Source organism: Rhinoraja longicauda, chromosome 3 (assembly GCF_053455715.1).
Source record: "Rhinoraja longicauda isolate Sanriku21f chromosome 3, sRhiLon1.1, whole genome shotgun sequence".
NCBI lineage: Eukaryota > Metazoa > Chordata > Chondrichthyes > Rajiformes > Arhynchobatidae > Rhinoraja > Rhinoraja longicauda.
Window position 1 is genome coordinate 98,624,263 of NC_135955.1, and position 20,530 is coordinate 98,644,792.

General features: G+C 46.8%; 1 protein-coding gene across 1 annotated transcript in view; it reads left to right on the forward strand.

The window, feature by feature from the left end:
• Nucleotides 1-20,530, forward strand: part of serinc5 (serine incorporator 5) — a 104,005-nt gene that overhangs the window by 40,553 nt on the left and 42,922 nt on the right. Inside the window, exons 2-4 of the mRNA XM_078396735.1 lie at nucleotides 5,229-5,396; nucleotides 7,114-7,292; nucleotides 10,564-10,646. Of these exons, the coding sequence (XP_078252861.1) occupies nucleotides 5,229-5,396; nucleotides 7,114-7,292; nucleotides 10,564-10,646 (430 nt within the window). The remainder of the gene's footprint in view (nucleotides 1-5,228; nucleotides 5,397-7,113; nucleotides 7,293-10,563; nucleotides 10,647-20,530) is intronic.

The window sequence follows — 20,530 nt, forward strand, 5'->3', positions numbered from 1 at the left end:
GCAGAGATAGATAAATTCTTGATTAGTACGGGTGCCAGAGGTTATGGGGAGAAGGCAGGAGAATGGGGTTCGGGGGGAGAGATAGATCAGCCATGATTGAACGGCAGAATAGACTTGATGGGCTGAATGGCCTAATTCTACTCCTATCATTTATGATCTTCAAGATTCCAGATTCAATTTAATTGTCACATGTACCAATTAAGGTACAGAGAAAAATTGAGTCACCAGACACCCATACTAAGTAAGTTGCCGCCTTACAGCGAAGGCAGCGCCGGAGGGAGACTCAGGTTCGATCCTGACTACGGGCGCCGTCTGTACGGAGTTTGTACGTTCTCCCCGTGACCTGCGTGGGTTTTCTCCGAGATCTTCGGTTTCCTCCCACACTCCGAAGATGTGCAGGTATGTAGGTTAATTGGCTGGGCAAATGTTTAAAAAAATTGTCCCTAGTGGGTGTAGGATAGTGTTAGTGTGCGGGGATCGCTGGGCGGCGCGGACCCGGTGGGCCGAAGGGCCTGTTTCTGCACTGTATCTCTAAAGAAATAAATAAATAAATAAAGACACACTTCCACATATGAACATCTTATGAATATCTTCGTAAATCTTCTGTGCTGGAGTTACTCCAGCACTTTGTGTCGATCTTCCTTTTTAAAAAAAAAAATTGTTTTTCCTTTTGCCCAGCTCTGTGTTTGAACTAAAGACGTGAGCGAACTGGAAAGGGCGTGTCGTTTTTGAGAAGTCTATAGAGCCTTCAGAGGAGATCTTATCGAATCGTATAAGATTATTAAGGGGTTGGACACGTTAGAGGCAGGAAACATGTTCCCAATGTTGGGGGAGTCCAGAACAAGGGGCCAAGGTTTAAGAATAAGGGGTAGGCCATTTAGAACTGAGATGAGGAAAAACTTTTTCAGTCAGAGAGTTGTGAATCTGTGGAATTCTCTGCCTCAGAAGGCAGTGGAGGCCAATTCTCTGAATGTATTCAAGAGAGAGCTGGATAGAGCTCTTAAGGATAGCGGGGTCAGGGGGAGAAGGCAGGAACGGGGTACTGATTGAGAATGATCAGCCATGATCACATTGAATGGCGGTGCTGGCTCGAAGGGCTGAATGGCCTCCTCCTGCACCTATTGTCTATTGTCTATTGTGTGTTGCTTCACAGAGTCTGAGTGCAGCCTCATGTCCGCCTCGCCTGCTGTGTAATGGGCCAGTGGACACCGCGGCCCTTGGCGGCTGGCTGGCTGCCTGTCGGCCAAGCGGGGGTGGGGAGAGCTGAACTAATGTTTAACTAATGTGGCAGGATGCTCGCTTAAAACATCCGCGTACGCAAGACACTCAAAAGACGGAGTGTTTCTTGCCTGCAAAAAGGCAAATATTTAATGTTGTTATGAAACATATGGATTCATTTGGAAATTAAAATAAATGCTTGCTGCCGATCTGTGGAGGCAAAGTACCAGAAATGTTTTTCTTTTCTGCCTTTAAGAAATATTTATATTTCCCACCCCACTTCAGTGAGTTGTGTTATTTTTAACGTGTGTATGTGAAGGCTCTATACATAGTTTCCCATAGGCAGGGCTGCTGAAATGAGTTGCTTGTGTGTCTTTTCCCTGCTTCCAATGAACCAAACACTGTTCTTTACAGTTTGGAAATACAGCGTGGAAACAGGCTTGGTTTTAGTTTAGAGATACAGCGCGGAAACAGGCCCTATGGCCCACCGAGTCTGCACCGACCGGCGATCCTTGCACATTAACACTATCCTACACAAAATGCTGGAGTAACTCAGCAGGTCAGGCAGCATCTCGGGAGAGAAGGAATGGGTGACGTTTCGCGTCGAGACCCTTCTTCAGACTGAAGAAGGGTCTCGATCCGAAACGTCACCCATTCCTTCTCTCCCGAGATGCTGCCTGACCTGCTGAGGTACTACAGCATTTTGTGAATAAAAACCATCGATTTGTACCAGCATTTGCAGTTATCTTCTTATAACACTATCCTACACACGCTCCGGACAATTTTGCACATACACCAACCCTATTAACCTACAACCCTGTACGTCTTTGGAGTGTAGGAGGAAACCGAAGATCTTGGAGAAAACCCACGCGGTCACGGGGCAAACGTACAAACTCCGTACAGACAGCGCCCGTAGTCGGGATCGTAGTCTCCTGCGCTATAAGCCCTGTAAGGCAGCTACTCCACCGCTGTGCCACCTTGGCCCTTTGGCCCACTGAGTCCACGTCGTCCATCTATTTGCCTTGCACTGGTTCTATGTTTCCCACTTTCGCAACCACTCCCTGCACATTCAGGGCAATTTACGGAGACCAATTAATCCTACAAACCCGCACGTTTTTGATACGTGGGGAGGAAACCAGAGCGCCCCTTAGAAAAGCCACCGGTCACAGGGCGAATATGCAAACTCCGCACAGACAGCACCCGTAATCAGGAGTTTAGTTTTGACATACGGTGCGGAAACAGGCCCTTCGGCCCACTGAGACCGCGCCGACCAGCGATCCCCGTACATTAGTACTACCCTCCACGCACGAGGGACATTTTTGTTGCATTCATACCAAGCCAATTTACCTACAAACCTGTACGTCTTTGGAGTTTGGGAAGAAACCGAAGATCTCGGAGAAAACCCACGCAGGTCACGGGGAGAACGTACAAACTCCGTACAGGCAGCACCCGTAGTCGGGATCGAACCTGGGTCTCTGGCACAGTAAGAGAGGAGTAAGTATACACTGGAATTTAGAAGGATGAGAGGGGATCTTATTGAAACGTATAAGATTATTAAGGGGTTGGAGTCCAGAACAAGGGGCCACAATTTAAGAATAAGGGGTAGGCCATTTAGAACTGAGATGAGGAAAAAAAAATTCAGTCAGAGAGTTGTGAATCTGTGGAATTCTCTGTCTCAGAAGGCAGTGGAGGCCAATTCTCTGAACGCATTCAAGAGAGAGCTGGATAGAGCTCTTAAGGATAGCGGAGTCTGGGGGTATGGGGAGAAGGCAGGAACGGGGTACTGATTGAGAATGATCAGCCATGATCACATTGAATGGTGGTGCTGGCTCGAAGGGCCGAACGGCCAACTCATGCACCTATTGTCTATTGTCTATCTCGGAGAAAACCCACGCGGTCACAGGTAGAACTTACAAACTCCGTACAGGCAGCACCCGTAGACGGGATCGAACCTGGGTCTCTGGTGGTGTAAGAGCTGTAGGCATGCAACTCTACCGCTTCGCCATCGTGCAGCCCACCAGCATCTGCAGGTTGTTTGTATCTAGTGTCTAATTGTTATGTGTATTGGCAAAGGAACAATGACATTCTAACTAGCTGCAGCTTTACAGGCCTATTAGCGCAATAGCACATAAATAAATATACAATAAACAATAATGCAGGCATTCCCCGACTTGGGTAAGGGTTACATTCCGTGAACCATTGCGTGCGTCAGTTATTACATAAGTTGGAATCGCCACCTCCATCCCCTGCCCGAAATAACTGAGTGAGAGCATTAACTGTCTCAGCCACATCCAGCTGCACCCAGGGCACTTTCTGCAGGGCACGGCCCTCTGGGTAATCACCGCCGCCATTGCCGGCTTGATTCAGATGTAAACTCCACTGATCGTACAATTTTATTTGTATAGCACATTTAAAAACAACCCACGTTGACCAAAGTGCTGTACATCTGATTATGTACTAAGGAAAAAAATGAAACATACAGTAGCACACAAACATAACAGCACATACAAAACAGTTCACAGCGCCTCCTCAATGAGCCTCAAACGCTAGGGATGTGATGTGATGTGGAAATTACAAACTGCCTTGAGTGCATGATCGGCGGAGTACAGAACTGTTTACATAAGGGCGAGTTCACACAAGTGCGAGTTTAAGCAAGTCACCTATTTTATAAGTTGGTGGACTGTATAGGGAGAGGTTGAGCAGGATCGGACTTTACTCTTTGGAACGCAGGAGGCTGAGGGGTGCTTATAGAGGTGTGAAAGATTATTTAGAGGAATAGATATGGTAATAAAAATGCACAGTCTTTTACCCAGAGATCGGGAATCGAGAACCAGAGGAGGCAGGTTTAAGGTGAGGGAGGAAAGATTTAACAGGAACCCGAGGGGCAACTTTTTTATGCAAAGGAAGTTAGGTATATGGATCAAGCTGCCAGAGGAGGTAGTTGAGGGAGGTGCAATCGCAACGTTTAAAAGACATTTCGACAGGTACATGGGCAGGATAGATTTTGAGGGATGTGGGCCAACAGGAAGGTGGGGCGAGGGTAGCTGGGACATTGTTGGCCGGTGTGGGCAAGTTGGGCCGAAGGGCCTGTTTCCACACTGTTTCAATCCAATGGATTGATGAATGTTGGCCTTCATAACAAGAGGAGTTGAGTACAGGGGCAAAGAGGTCCTTCTGCAGTTGTACAGGGCCCTAGTGAGACCGCACCTGGAGTACTGTGTGCAGTTTTGGTCTCCAAATTTGAGGAAGGATATTCTTGCTGTTGAGGGCGTGCAGCATAGGTTTACTAGGTTAATTCCCGGAATGGCGGGACTGTCATATGTTGAAAGACTGGAGAGACTAGGCTTGTACACACTGAAATTTAGAAGGATGAGAGGGGATCTTATCGAAACGTATACGATTATTAAGGGGTTGGACACGTTAGAGGCAGGAAACATGTTCCCAATGTTGGGGGAGTCCAGAACCAGGGGCCACAGTTTAAGAATAAGGGGTAGGCCATTTAGAACTGAGATGAGGAAAAACGTTTTTAGTCAGAGAGTTGTAAATCTGTGGAATTCTCTGCCTCAGAAGGCAGTGGAGGCCAATTCTCTGAATGCATTCAAGAGAGAGCTCTTAAGGATAGCGGAGTCAGGGGGTATGGGGAGAAGGCAGGAACGGGGTATTGATTGAGAATGATCAGCCATGATCACATTGAATGGTGGTGCTGGCTCGAAGGGCCGAATGGCCTCCTCCTGCACCTATTGTCTATTGACTCTAGTGTAGATGGGGCATGTTGGTCGGTGTTGGGCCGAAGGGCCTGTTTCCACACTCTATCACTCTATCGTGACTGGTACTTTGCTTGCGGCCTCTCCTTCATTAGATTTGGTTTTATGAATCGCTTTAGCCTGATAAGAACACAGGCAGTGATTGTGATGAATGTTGGCCAGTGTGTGGCCAGTGAACGTCTGTATCTGATGCACAGCTTCCTTCAGTAAGTCACTGAGGCCGTTGTCTTTCCTCTCTGCCCTCAGCTGGCCTGCTGCTGCGGCTCCAGTGAATGTGCCCTCTGCTGCAGCGGATGCCCGAATATCAAGACCTCCACCGGCACCCGGGTCATGTACACCCTCTACCACATTCTCGGCACCATCGTCTGCTTCCTCATGTTATCCCCGACCGTGGGGGAAGCGTTGAAGGAGCACGTAAGTAAACAATTCAATGACCTTATCTCTCTCTCTTCCCACGGGCCTGGGCACTTGAACCACTGGGCACTTCCACAGATAGGCACAAGATGCTGGAGTAACTCAGTGGGACAGGCAGCGTCTCTGGAGAGTAGGAACGGGTGACGTCTTGGGTCGGAGCCCTTCTTCAGACTGGAGAAGGATCCCAGACCCACAGTGTCCCTGCTCAGATGCCGGCTTCTTCAGTCAATGAGCCTGGGGAATGGGGAACGAGCGATATAGACGATACTTAGCACAAATGAATGGAAGATAAGCGGAAAGCAACAGTGATCAAGGAAATGTAGAGCTCACAATGGTCAATTGTTGGCTGCGTGCCAGGTGATAACGAGTGAATACAGACAGCGGAACTCAACAGTGAAACTAGTGTGACATCTAGGATGGGGGGGGGGGGGGGGGGGGGGACGGAGAGAGGGGGGATGCAAGGGTTACTTGAAGATAGAGCAATCAAATTCCTACTGCTGGGGAGCAAGCTGCCCAAGCAAAATATGAGGTGCTGCTCCCCCAATTTACATTGGGCCTCATTCTGACAATAGAGGAGGCCCAGGACAGAAAGGTCAGTGTGGGAATGGGAAGGGAGGTGTTTGGCAACCGGGAGATCACGTAGGCCGAGGTGGACTCAGCGAAGGTGTTCAGTCAAAGGATCGCCCAGTCTGCGCTTACTTCCGTAGTTTCATTTTAATTGTTTTTAATTCAGATTTGCAGCCTGGAGCAGTACAGCAACAGGCCCTTCGGCCCACCCTCTCCGTGCCAATTTAAACTAATCTCCACTGCCAGCAGGTGATACATATCCCTCCGTTCCCTGCATGTCCATCTATACACTGCTTAAATGCCACAGTCATATCTGCTTCCACCACAGCCCCTGGTAGTGCATTCCAGGCCCCACCCACTACACTGGAATTTAGGATGAGAGGAGATCTTATCGAAACGTATAAGATTATTAAGGGGTTGGACACGTTAGAGCCAGGAAACACGTTCCCAATGTTGGGGGAGTCCAGAACAAAGGGCCACAGTTTAAGAATAAGGGGTAGGCCATTTAGAACTCTTTTTCAGTCAGAGAGTTGTGAATCTGTGGGATTCTCTGCCTCAGAGGGCAGTGGAGGCCAATTCTCTGAATGCATTCAAGAGAGAGCTGTGGTCTGGAGTGACTCGGTATTTTTAAAGTGGAGATTGACTGGTTCCAGATTGGTACGGGTGTCAGGGGTTATGGGGAGAAGGCAGGCGAATGGGGTTGAGAGGGATAGACAGATCAGCCACGATTGAATGGCGGAGTAGGCTCGATGGGCTGAATGGCCTCATTCTGCTGCTCGGACGTATAAAAGTGGTTTGATTTTTTTTTTTTTTAGATTTAGAGATACAGCGCGGAAACAGGCCCTTCGGCCCACCGGGTCCGCGCCGCCCAGCGATCCCCGCACATTAACACTATCCTACACACACACTAGGGTCGATTTTCTTTTTTCTTTTCTTTTTCTTTTTTTTTACTTTTGCCCAGCCAATTAACCTACATACCTGTACGTCTTTGGAGTGTGGGAGGAAACCGAAGATCTCGGAGAAAACCCACGCAGGTCACGCAACTCCTTCCAAGGGCACAGACAAAATGCTGTCTGTTTTAGGCATCATACTTGGCATCTGTGAACTACTGTGGGCAGAAACTATTGTTATTTCTCCTGCTTTTTTACAGGTCCCCTTCTATAATGATTTTTGTCGGACCATTCAGGCGGGTGCTGGCTGTGAGAAACTTGTCGGCTACTCTGCTGTCTACAAGGTCTGCTTCGGAATGGCTGTGTTCTTTTTCATTTTCTTCCTCCTGATGATCAACGTAAACACCAGTAAAGATTGTCGAGCAAAGCTCCACAACGGGTAAGTGAAAGGCCCAAAGGCCACGCACGGAGTGAAAGGAAGCGCACCGTTCTATTTAGGACAAAAAAAGGCACAAAGTGCCGGAGTAACTCGGTGGGTCAGGCAGCATCGCTGGAGAGCGGTCTGAAGAAGGGAACCTCCCCGAAACGTCACCCCCCTTTCCTTCTTTGCAGAGATGCTGCCTGACCTGCTGAGTTACTCCAGCATTTTGTGCCTGTTCTCGGTTTAAACCAGTATCTGCAGTTCCTCCTGTACACAGCATTGTTGGAGGACGTGGATAGTTTTAGTTTTAGCGATACAGAGTGGGAACAGGCCCTTCGGCCCATCAAATCCATGCCGCCACCAGTTATCGGCCAAATACTAGTCCTATCCTACACACGAGGGACAGTTTTTACAGGCACCGATTAACCTACAAACCTGCACGTCGTTGGAATGTGGGAGGAAACCGGAGCACCCGGGGAAAACCCACACGGTGACAGGGAGAAGGTGTGAACTCAGCGCAGACAGCACCCATAGTCGGGATCGAGCCCGGGTCCCTGGCGCTGTAAGGCAGCAACTCTACCGCCGCCCCGTTGTGTCGCACGCAATAGGTGATAGTTGCGGTCGGGACCATTCCTCGGATGTTAAGGGGCTGGGGGGGTGAGGGGAGGGGAGGGGAGAAAGCTGGAAAATAGGTGGCAGTAGGACCTGGCAAGTGATAGGTGGAGGAAGGAACTGCAGATGTTGGTTTACACTGAAGATGGACACAAAATGCTGGAGTAACTCAGCGGGTCCAGCAGCACCTCTGGAGAAACGGAGTAGGGGACGTTTTGGGCCGAGACCCTTCTTCAGACTGCAGGAGTGATGGGTGGATATAAATGAGGGGGGGGGGGTTTGATTGGTAGATGGCTGGACAAAGGCCAGAGATGAAAAGACAAAGTGTGAGGTAAGGATAGAAGAGGGGGGAATTATGAAGGCAGATAAAGAATACAGGTGGAAATGGAGGGGGAAGGGGCAAAATTTGTGCGGCTCCAGGTGGGGCACAGGGAAGAGAGGGCGGAAAAGGGGGGGTTACTGTATTTGTAGGTTAGATACTTCAAACTTCAGCATTCAATGTTCATACAATTGGGTTATAAGCTACCCAAGAAGGATATGAGGTGCTGTTCCTCCAGTGTGTGCATGGCCTCCCTCTGGCATTAGAGAAGGCCCAGGACGCACAGGTCAGAATAGGAAGCGGGGTTAAAATAATTAGCCACCGGGAGATCCTGCAAGCCCTGGTGGACCGGGACGCCAGTGTTCGGAGAAACTGTCGCCTTGTTTACGCTTGGTCTTGCCAATGTCAATTACGGGGAGAAGGCAGGAACGGGGTACTGATTGACAATGATCGGCCATGATCACATTGAATGGCGATGCTGGCTCGAAGGGCCGAATGGCCTCCTCCTGCACCTATTGTCTATTGTCTTGGAGGCCACGTCGAGAGCACTGAACACAGTAGCTGAGGTTAGAGGAGTCATAGATTAATACAGTGTGGAAACAGGCCCTTCGGCCCAACTAGCCCACACCGGCCAACAATGTCCCAGCTACCCTAGTCCCACTTGCCTGCGCTTGGTCCATAACCCTCCAAACCTGTCCTATCCATGTACCTGTCCAACCGTTTCTTAAACGATGGGATAGTCCCAGCCTCAACTACCTCCTCCGGCAGCTTGTTCTAAACACCCACCACCCTCTGTGTGGAAAAAGTTACCCCTCGGATTCCTATTAAATCTTTTCCCCTTCACCTTGAACCTATGTCCTCTGGTCCTTGATTCCCCAACTCTTGGTAAAAGACTGTGCATCGACCGGATCTATTCCTCTCATGATTTTGTACACCTCTGTAAGATATCAATAGACAATAGACAATAGGTGCAGGAGTAGGCCATTCAGCCCTTCGAGCCAGCACCGCCATTCAATGCGATCATGGCTGATCACTCTCAATCAGTACCCCGTTCCTGCCTTCTCCCCATACCCCCTCACTCCGCTATCCTTAAGAGCTCTATCCAGCTCTCTCTTGAAAGCATCCAACGAACTGGCCTCCACTGCCTTCTGAGGCAGAGATTTCCACACCTTCACCACTCTCTGACTGAAAAAGTTCTTCCTCATCTCCGTTCTAAATGGCCTACCCCTTATTCTTAAACTGTGGCCCCTTGTTCTGGACTCCCCCAACATTGGGAACATGTTTCCTGCCTCTAATGTGTCCAATCCCCTAATTATCTTATATGTTTCAATAAGATCCCCCCTCATCCTTCTAAATCCCATCCTCCTATGCTCCGTGGAATAGAGACCCAGCCTGCTCAACCTCTCCCTGTAGCTCACACCCACTAGTCCTGCCAACATCTTCGGAGGTGCACATGAACCTCTATCTCACCTGGAAGGACTGCTAGGGTCCCTGGACGGAGGCGAGGGAGGAGGTCACAGATACAGTTTAGTTCTGTTCAGTTTAGTTTATTGGCATGAGTACCGAAGTACAGTGGAAAGCTTTTGCGTGCTATCCAGTCAGCAGAAAGTTCACACATTCACAAGTTGTAGGAGTAGAATTAGGCCATTCGGCCCATCAAGTCTACTCCGCCATTCAATCATGGCTGATCTCTGCCTCCAAATCCCATTTTCCTGCCTTCTCCCCATAACCCTTGACACCCGTTCTAATCAAGAATTTGTCTATCTCTGCCGGATAAATATCCTGGCCCGGCCGCCATTGCCCTCCGTGGCAATGAGTTCCACAGATTCACTACCCTCTGACTAAAGAAGGGTAGTCAGGGAAGGGTAAGGAAAGACAAGACATGATTACAATCGAGCCATTTACAGTGTATTACAGTAGAGTCACAGACACACAGTGTGGAAACAGGCCCTTCGTCCCAACTTGCCCACACCAACCAACGTGTCCTATGTACACTGGTCCCACCTGCCCGCATTCGGCCCATATCCCTCGAAGCCTGCTCTATCCATGCACCTGTCTAATGAGTCCTAACCCGTTCAACCTCTCCCTCTAGCTCAGGGCCTCCTGGCAACATCCTTGCAATAGGCCTAGCGACAGGTGTTGCATCTCCCGCAGTTGCAGGGGAAGGTTCCTGGGGGAGGGGGTGGTTTAAGTGGGAAGGGACGAGTGTACCAGGGAGTTGCGGAGGGAGCGGTCTCTGTGGAAGGCGGAAAGGGGGCGGGGATGCAAAGATGTGACTGGTGGCACGAGACAACACGGGGGAGGGATCTGTCTCTTTGAACCTTGCATTTATTTGATCACAGTATATTTTGTGTCTAGGTTTTGGTTTGTGAAGCTGGTGGTTTTGACTGGAATGTGTGCAGGTGCTTTCTTTATCCCAGATGAAGACACCTTTCACAAAGGTAAAGCGATTTTGTGAATTAAACCAATTTTTACTGTTTCAAAATGTATCTGTCCGGAACCAGGGGCCACAGTCTAAGAATAAAGGGGAGGCCATTTAAGACGGAGGTGAGAAGAAACTTTTTCACCCAGAGAGTTGTGAATCTGTGGAATTCTCTGCCACAGAACGCAGTGGAGGCCAATTCACTGGTTGAATTTAAAAGGGGGTTGGATAGAGCTCTAGGGGCTAGCGGAATCAAGGGATATGTGGAGAAGGCAGGCACGGGTTACTGATTGTGGATGATCAGCCATGATCACAATGAATGGCGGTGCTGGCTCGAAGGGCCAAATTGCCTCCTCATGCACCTATTTTCTATGTTTCTATGTATTTCTTTGGGGAAATCAGAGGCGTGTCAGGAGGAGTTTTTGATCTTATAGAAGTGTATAAATTTATGAGGAGATAGGGGAATCAAGAACCAGAGGGTATAGGTTTAAGGTGAGAGGGGAAAGATTTAACGTGCAATTCATTGCCACAGAAGGCTGTGGAGGCCAAGGCAATGGGCACTTTTAAGGCAGAGATTGATTAGTACGGGTGTCAGGGGTTATGGGGAGAAGGCAGGAGAATGGGGTTAGGAGGGAGAGATAGATCAGCCACGATTGCATGGCGGAGTAGACTTGATGGTCCGCAGGGCCTAATTCTGCTCCTATAACTTATTAACTTATGAATAGGAATCCGACGAACCTTTTCCAGGTAGGGGGTGGTGGGTAAATTTAACGAGCTGCCAGAGAAGGTAGTTGAGGTGGGGGCAATAACAAAATTTAAAAGACCGGTACATGGATACATGCACGTTAAATCTTTCCCCTCTCACCTTAAACCTATATCCTCTGGTTCTTGATTCCCCTATCTCCTCATAAATTTATACACTTCTATAAGATCAAAAATAACATTTCAAAAAAATCGAAATTTAGGAAAGTTCTCCCCTGACACGCCTCTGATTTCCCCAAAGAAATACATAGAAACATAGAAAATAGGTGCATGAGGAGGCAATTTGGCCCTTCGAGCCAGCACTGCCATTCATTGTGATCATGGCTGATCATCCATAATCAGTAATGGCTGGCTTCTCCCCATATCCCTTGATTCCACTAGCACCTAGAACTCTAGGAAAGGTTTAGAGGGATATATGGACAGGCATATGGGACGAGCCAAGATTGGGCGTCTTGGTCGGCATGGACGAGTTGGGCCAAAGGGACAGTTTCTGTGCTGTATAACTCTGACTCCATAATTTCTTACTGATGTACCTTAGACGTCCAGCACCAAAAAAAAACCCAAAAATTGAAATGAGGGGCAGTAAACGGTTAAATGTAGAATGTGTTTCAAGAGCTTTGACAATAGACAATAGAGACAACAGACAATAGGTGCAGGAGGAGGCCATTCGGCCCTTCGAGCCAGCACCACCATTCAATGTGATCATGGCTGATCATTCTCAATCAGTACCCCGTTCCTGCCTTCTCCCCATACCCCCTGACTCCGCTATCCTTAAGAGCTCTATCTAGCTCTCTCTTGAATGCATTCAGAGAATTGGCCTCCACTGCCTTCTGAGGCAGAGAATTCCACAGATTCACAACTCTCTGACTGGAAAAGTTTTTCCTCATCTCCGTTCTAAATGGCCTACCCCTTATTCTTAAACTGTGGCCCCTTGTTCTGGACTCCCCCAACATTGGGAACATGTTTCCTGCCCTCTAACGTGTCCAACCCCTTAATAATCTTATACGTTTCGATAAGATCCCCTCTCATCCTTCCAATTTGATTATTTAAGAAGGAGGAGAGAGAGGAAATAGACCTCCAGACTAGTTTGATGCCAGGAGCAAGGAAGTGCTGGAATCTGTTGTTTAGGAAGTGGCAGCGGAGTAGTTGGGAAATACCAGTGTGATTGGGTAGAGTTGGCATGGCTTCATGAAAGGGAAATGGTGTTTGACGAAGTTGGAACAACGTTTTGTTGTTACCAGCAGAGTGGAATCAGTGGATATATAATGTGGCCTTTAATATGGTGCAACCCCTAAGCACTTATTTAACAACATTAAAGTACGAGGGATTGAAAACGGCTTGAGGGTTTGTTAAAGGAGCAGAAAACTCTTGAATGGGAGAATGAGAGATCATCTTAGGTGATCTCAGTTTAGTTTGTATAATATAAGAAAATAACTGCAGATGCTGGTACAAATTGAAGGTATTTATTCACAAAATGCTGGAGTAACTCAGCAGGTCAGGCAGCATCTCAGGAGAGAAGGAATGGGTGACGTTTCGGGTCGAGACCTCAGTTTATTGTCACGTGTCCCGAGGTACGGTCAAAAGCTTTATTGGCACATTAAAAAATAGGGGGGGATTTTGACTATCCTAGAATTAACAGAGCAGAAAAAGTAGATTAAAAGAGCATGCGGAATAATGCTTATGCAAGGTAGGAAGTGTATAAGACCATGAGAATAGATCGGGTAAATGCACACTGTCTTTTACCCAGAGTAGGGGAATCGACAACCAGAGGACATAGGTTAAAGGTGAGGGAGGATCGGTGTAATAGGAACCTGAAGGGTAACTTTTTTTTATACAAAGGGTGGTGGGTGTATGGAACGAGCTGCCATAGGAGGTAGTTGAGGTAGAAACATAGAAACATAGAAAATAGGTGCAGGAGTAGGCCATTCGGCCCTTCGAGCCTGCACCGCCATTCAATATGATCATGGCTGATCATCCAACTCAGTATCCCATACCTGCCTTCTCTCCATACCCCCTGATCCCTTTAGCCACAAGGGCCACATCTAACTCCCTCTTAAATATAGCCAATGAACTGGTGCAATCACGTTTAAGAAACATTTGGACAGGGACATGGATAGGACAAGGTTTAGAGAGATACAGAATAGATGCAGAAGTAATGTTTCCCATGGTTGCTCAGAGGCGTCTTGGTTGGCATGGATAAGTTGGGCCGAAGGGCCAGTTTCCGTGCTGACTCTATGCTTTCTTCTGGCGTCCACTAAATATTTATCTTCTGCTGGTTCTCATCAGTGTCTCATCGTTACTTGGGTTTTAAATAGAATATATTTTCCGGACCTCTGACCATCCAAGTGATATCCAACAACTTTTGCCAACAAATTTTGTCCACTTCATTTTCCCAAGTTCTATTATTAGCATCTTAACATTTACATATCTCCAACCAATTGCTCAGGATTCCCTCGTACTTGTATCCTTCTCCGTTATCTTAAAATATAAAATAGTCCCTGTTACTTAAGAAATAATAATACAGAAGGGCTTTTGTCTTCATTACCCATGACCATAACGTGTGCTGTATTCAATATCCTTTCTAACAGAGTTAGAAATGTGTTATAGTGCCATGTAGTGTAGAAACAGGCCTTTTGGCCCAACTTACCCATACTATCCAAGGTGCACCATCTACACTAGTCCCACCAACCTGTATTTGGTCCATATCCCTCTAAACCTGTCCTATCCATGTACCTGCCTAGATGTTTCTTAAACGTGTGCCAGATCAGCCACCTCCTCCCGGTAGGCCTTCTCATCGTTGTCGGAGATCCGGCCCACCACCACAGTGTCATCAGCAAACATGATGATGGAGTTTCAGCTGAACCTGGCCCCACAGTCATGTGTGTACAGGGAGTACAGTAGGGGGCTAAGGATGCAACCCTGTGGGGATCCTATGTTCAGGGTGAGGGGGCTAGATGTGTGTTCCCCCATCCTGACCACTTGGGGCCTGGCGGTGAGAAAGTCCAGGACCCAGGCACACAGAGGGGTGCTAAGCCCCAGTTACAGTCCCAGTTTTTAAATAGATCGATCCATACACCCACTACCCTTTCTATGAAAAATTTGCCCCTTAGTTTCTTTTTAAATCTTTCTCCTCTGTCTTCAGGTCCTTAATTCCCCTGCTCTGGGTAAAAGACTGTGCATTTACCTCATCTATTCCTCTCATGATCTTTTCCACTTACCACTCTGCCAAAACTCTATTCCGTGTGCTCTTGTAATCTACATTTTCTGCTCTGTTAATTCAAGGATCGTCAAAATCCCTGTTGTGTTTTTTCTATTTTTAGCTCTTTGTTTGCATATTTATTTCACCCCTCTCATTATTAATTTCGCTGCAAGCCAACTTTATCTTTATTTATCTCATTAATAGTTCTACCACTCTTTACGACCCTTTTAATCCAATTAGTATCGCTATTTCCCCCTAACGTTTATTCCCTTCCCTCTGCATCTTTTCTAAATATTTCGTTTGGTCAAGTTTAGAGATACAGCGTGGAAACAGGACCTTCGGCCCATTGAGTCCGTGCGGGCCAGCAATCACCCGTACACTAGTCCGATACACTGGGGACAATTTACAGAAGTCTTTGGAGTGTGAGAGGAAGCCGGTGCACCCAGAGAAATCCTGTATGGTCACAATAGACAATAGGTGCAGGAGGAGGCCATTCGGCCCTTCGAGCCAGCACCGCCATTCAGCGTGATCATGGCTGATCATTCTCAATCAGTACCCCATTCCTGCCTTCTCCCCATACCCCCTGACTCCGCTATCCTTAAGAGCTCTATCTAGCTCTCTCTTGAATGCATTCAGAGAATTGGCCTCCACTGCCTTCTGAGGCAGAGAATTCCACAGATTCACAACTCTCTGACTGGAAAAAGTTTTTCCTCATCTCAGTTCTAAATGGCCTACCCCCCATTCTTAAACTGTGGCCCCCTTGTTCACGGGGAGAACGTACAAACTCTGTACAGATAGAGCACGTGGATAGGATTGAACCCGGCTCTCCGGCACTGTAAGGCAGCAACTCTATCGCTGCGCTGTCAAGTAGGCTAGGCTTAGACGGATACAGATTTAACACAGGCAAATGGGATGAGTGCAGATGAGTAAAAAGGTTGGCGTGGATGTAGTGGGTTGATTTTTTTTTTTTTTTTGCTGTGTTAAACTTCAAGTCATTATTTTCTGTTTCCGCAGTGTATTAATCCCCACTCTGTATGCACTGCTATTCAGATTGTTTAGCGGGCTGTTAATAGCAGAGTCCCTCCCTTCATTTACTATTATTGTACGCTCATGATCTGTAACCCTGTTTATTCACCAGCCATTTGTCCAATCGTCGAATAATCGTATGCTTTGCCTTTCCTTTCCCTGTTTCTGTGCATTAAGGCTTGTTCTGTGCTGTAGAGCTCTTCAACCCACATAAAACCCTGGGCCGCTTCCAATTTTCCAATTCTCTGGCTCGGGTGGAGCTTGATGGGTTTGAGCCAGTTCTCCACCTTCCCTGAACAATAAACGTGTGTGCTCTGCCTTTGAGCAGTTTTGCAGTTCCCTTTATGCATCGTGAGGGAAATTGTCAAAACGTTTTTAACCGCCAAAGAATATGTAAATGTGTTTCAACTGGAAAAACCTCTCTCAATTAAAAGTTGTTCCATTGCAAATAGGAAGTGTTCTTTTGTAGGGAACACGTCGTCAAAGAGACCTAAAGTGTGCAAACAGGCCCTTCGGCCCACATGGTTCATGCTGAACATCGAGCACCAATTTTTTTTCACTGATCCAATTTTATCCGGTCTCACCCCCCCGGCCACTCCCTCTTCTCCCCTCTCCCATCTGGGAAGAGGTACAGAAGTGTGAAAACGCACACCTCCAGATTCAGGGATAGTTTCTTCCCAGCTGTTATTAGGCACCTGAATCATTCTAACACCAACTAGAGAGTGGTCCTGACCCTCCCCCCCTCCATCTATCCCATTAGAAACCTTTGAACTAACTTTAATCGGACTTTATTGGGCTTTATCTTGCACTAAACATTATTCCCTTTATCATGTATCTGTACACTGTGGATGGCTGAATTGTAATCCTGAATAGTCTTTTGACTGCCTGAATAGCGCGCAGGGTTTTCCCGGTACCTCACGACACATGACAATAATAAACTAATAAAGTAAACAAAACTAAAAGTAAAACATTTCCATCAACTCCCAGAGATAGCTCAGCCATGATTGAATGGCAGACTAGACTTGATGGGCTGAATGGCCTAATTCTACACCTATCCCTTATGACCTGATGACTCGACCACTTGCATGTACACTGGTCTATTTACAATGGCATTTATAATTTACAACAATGGCATTTACAATTAGCAATGATAATTTACAAATTTAGCAACATAGTCACGGAGAAAACTGTACAAACTCTACTCCATTTTGCTGTTTTGTGGATGGTAAAATATTAAATATTCAGCAAGGGCAAGGCCGAATGCAATTGATTATAAAGGCTAAGATTAGTAGGAAGGAACTACAGATGTTAATTTATATCGAACATAGACACAAAGTGCTGGAGTAACTCAGCGGGTCAGGCAGCATCTCTGGAGAAAAAGGATGGGCGGTATTTTGGGTCGGAACCTATCTTCTTTTTGATAAATATTTTTATTAAACATAAGTACATATTAATAAAATATACTTATCACATACATTCGTAATATTATTAATATTAACAATTATGTCTTACATATTTCTATTCTTTTTTTCCAGAGAGGGAAAGATAGAGAAAAATAAAATAAAAATAAGAAATCCAAATTGGAGAAATGAATGGAGTATTAAAAAAGTTATCTATCATTGGAGATATATCCATGATTTATTATACATAATTCTTCCTCCATTCCATTATTCAGGCCACGGTCAGGTCCTCGCACCAAGCCATTTTGACCCTTTAAATATGCAATAAATGGAGACCATATTCCTCTGAAAAGATTCAACCTGTCCATTAGTACAAGTCTCAATCTTTCCAGATGAAGTGTCTCCGACATTCCTGTAATCCACATTTTAATTGTGGGGGATGTAGGACCTTTCCAGAATTTCAATATTTTTTCCCAATTATTAAACTATAATCAATAAAAATTCTTTGATTCATTGTTATTAATTGATCTGTTTCTAATATTCCCAGTATTATTAAGTTTGAGTCAGGGATCTATCTTCTAACCCGAAGCCTCACCACCTCTTCCTTTTCTCCAGAGATGCTGAGTTATTCCACCACAGGGCGGTGAATCTGTGGAATTCTTTGCCACAGAAGGCTGTGGAGGCCCAATTCAGTGGATATTTCTAAGGCAGAGATAGATTCTTGATTAGTACGGGTGTCAGGGGTTATGGGGAGAAGGCAGGAGAATGGTGTTAGGAGGGAGGGATAGATCAGCCATGATTGAATGGCAGAGTAGACTTGATGGGCCAAATGGCCTTATTCTACTCCTATCACATGACATGACTGTGTCTTTTCAAAGGCTAAGATTACTTTGCTGCACAGAATAAAATGCTTCATCGTTCAGCTTTATTGTTTGGCCTCTGAATTGAGATTTTGGGTGAAGGATGAAGGAACTGTGAGTGAAGAATAAAGTCTCCGTTGTGCAGTGCTGGTAAACTGCAGCTCTCTGCAAGTGAGCGGCACGGTGGCGCAACGGTAGAGTTGCTGCCTTACAGCGAATGCAGCGCCGGAGACTCAGGTTCGATCCCGACTACGGGCGCCGTCTGTACGGAGTTTGTACGTTCTCCCCGTGACCTGCGTGGGTTTTCTCCGAGATCTTCGGTTTCCTCCCGCACTCCAAAGACGTACAGGTTTGTAGGTTAATTGACTGGGTAAATGTAAAAATTGTCCCTAGTGGGTGTAGGATAGTGTTAGTGTGCGGGGATCGCTGGGCGGCGTGGACTCGGTGGGCCGAAGGGCCTGTTTCCGCGCTGTATCTCTAAATCTAAATCTAAATGGACACAGTCAATCTAGAATTAAGGTCTGAACAGCGCTGCAGCTAAATCACAAAGAATTCCTCTTTATCACAGGGATTTAGGGTTGAGCCAGTTTGCAGTTATTGAGCTGGTTTTATTCCAGCTGTTTGAAATCCAATTGTTTGAAAATAGACGCAAAATGCTGGAGTAACTCGGCGGGTCAGGCAGCATCTCTGGAGAGAAGGAATGGGTGACGTTTCGGGTCGAGACCCTTCTCCAGACTCCGAGCTAGACCAGCAGCGACGGAGCCCCCTGGAATAATAATCGAGTTGGGATTTCTGAACGAATAAAAAAGCATTTGAAGCAACAAAGGGCAAGAGTCAGATTCTTGGGCTGTGTCCACCTCTTACACGGTCTCTTGGTCTCTGTGTCAGCTGTGCTCGGTGACTTGAGTTTATTGATTCCGGAGGATAGTAAGTGCTTTGTCTCTACATTTCCACATGACCGTTTGTTTAAAAAACGCCGAAAACAATGAGAATCTTGTTCTTATCCATCCATGGCTCTGCTAATAAATTTGCTCCAATTTTTTATTATTCCACTTCTCCACTGTGAATTTTAAAGTGTTGTTAATTCACCATGGCTTTATGCTGAATTTGTAGTCCAGTTCAGCCCACCACATCCATGCTAGCCTTTTTGGTCATCTGCACACATCACATTTGCCTGCTTTATAGACAATAGAGACAATAGACAATAGGTGCAGGAGGAGGCCATTCGGCCCTTCGAGCCAGCACCACCATTCAATGTGATCATGGCTGATCATTCTCACTGGAAAAAGTTTTTCCTCATCTCAGTTCTAAATGGCCTACCCCTTATTCTTAAACTGTGGCCCCTTGTTCTGGACTCTCCCAACATTGGGAACATGTTTCCTGCCTCTAACGTGTCCAACCCCTTAATAATCTTATACGTTTCGATAAGATCTCCTCTCATCCTTCTAAATTCCAGTGTAATTCCACATCCTTCTAAATTCCAGATTCACCACCTTCTGACTAAAGAAATTCATCCTCATCTCATTCCTAATGGACTGCCCTTTAATCCTGAGGCTGTGGCCTCTGGTCCTGGACTCTCCCACTAGTGGAAACATTCTCTCCACATCCACTCTATCCAAGCCTTTCACCAATTCTTTTTCAGTGTACAGTTCATGGAAATGGGGGTTGGGAACGTGGATGGTGTTGGTGGCGGGTCAATCAGTACCCCGGTCCTGCCTTCTCCCCATACCCCCTGACTCCGCTAACCTTAAGAGCTCTATCTAGCTATTTAGATCTGTACCCTTCTAAACCTTGCCTGGTGGCGCAGTGGTAGAGTTGCTGCCTTCCCGCGCCAGAGTCACAGGTTCCATCCTGACTACGGGTGCTCTCTGTACGGAGTTTGTACCTTTCCCTGTGAACGTGTGGGTTTTCTCCGGGTGTTCCGGTTTTCCTCCCACCCTCCAAAGACGTGCAGGTTTGTAGGTTAATTGGCTTCGGGTAAATTGTACTGCTAGAGCGCTTCTTGTGATCATTCACATCAATCTTGTCTCACATTGCTGACCACCTTTGCTTTAGGTCTGCAGTCTCTGAAAGTGGCACCCTTTCCTAGTGATCTCTCTATGGCTCTTTCCTTTGTACCTGAACTAAAAGCCAAACACCATGTTCACCTCTGAGTAGGAAATTCACCTGTTTTAGTTTAGTTTAGATTTAGAGATACAGCGCGGAAACAGGCCCTTTCGGCCCACCGGGTCCGCGCCGACCAGCGATCCCCGCACATTAACACTATCCCATACCCACGAGGGACAAGTTTTACATTTACCAAGCCAATTAACCTACATACCTGTACGTCTTTGGAGTGTGGGAGGAAACCGAAGATCTCTGAGAAAACCCACGCAGGTCACGAGGAGAACGTACAAACTCTGTACAGACAGCGCCCATAGTCAGGATGGAACCCGGGTCTCTGGCGCTGTAAGGCAGCAACTCAACCGCTGACATCTACTGCTCTACCTCTAACATCTTGTACAAGATGTTGGTCAGACAGCACTTGGAGTATTGGGTTCAGCTTTTGTCACAGTGCGATAGGAAAGATGCCATTAAGCTGTAAAGAGTGTAGAAAATATTTGCAAGGATGTTGCTAGAATTCAAGGGCCTGAGCTAGAGGGAGGTGGGCAAACTA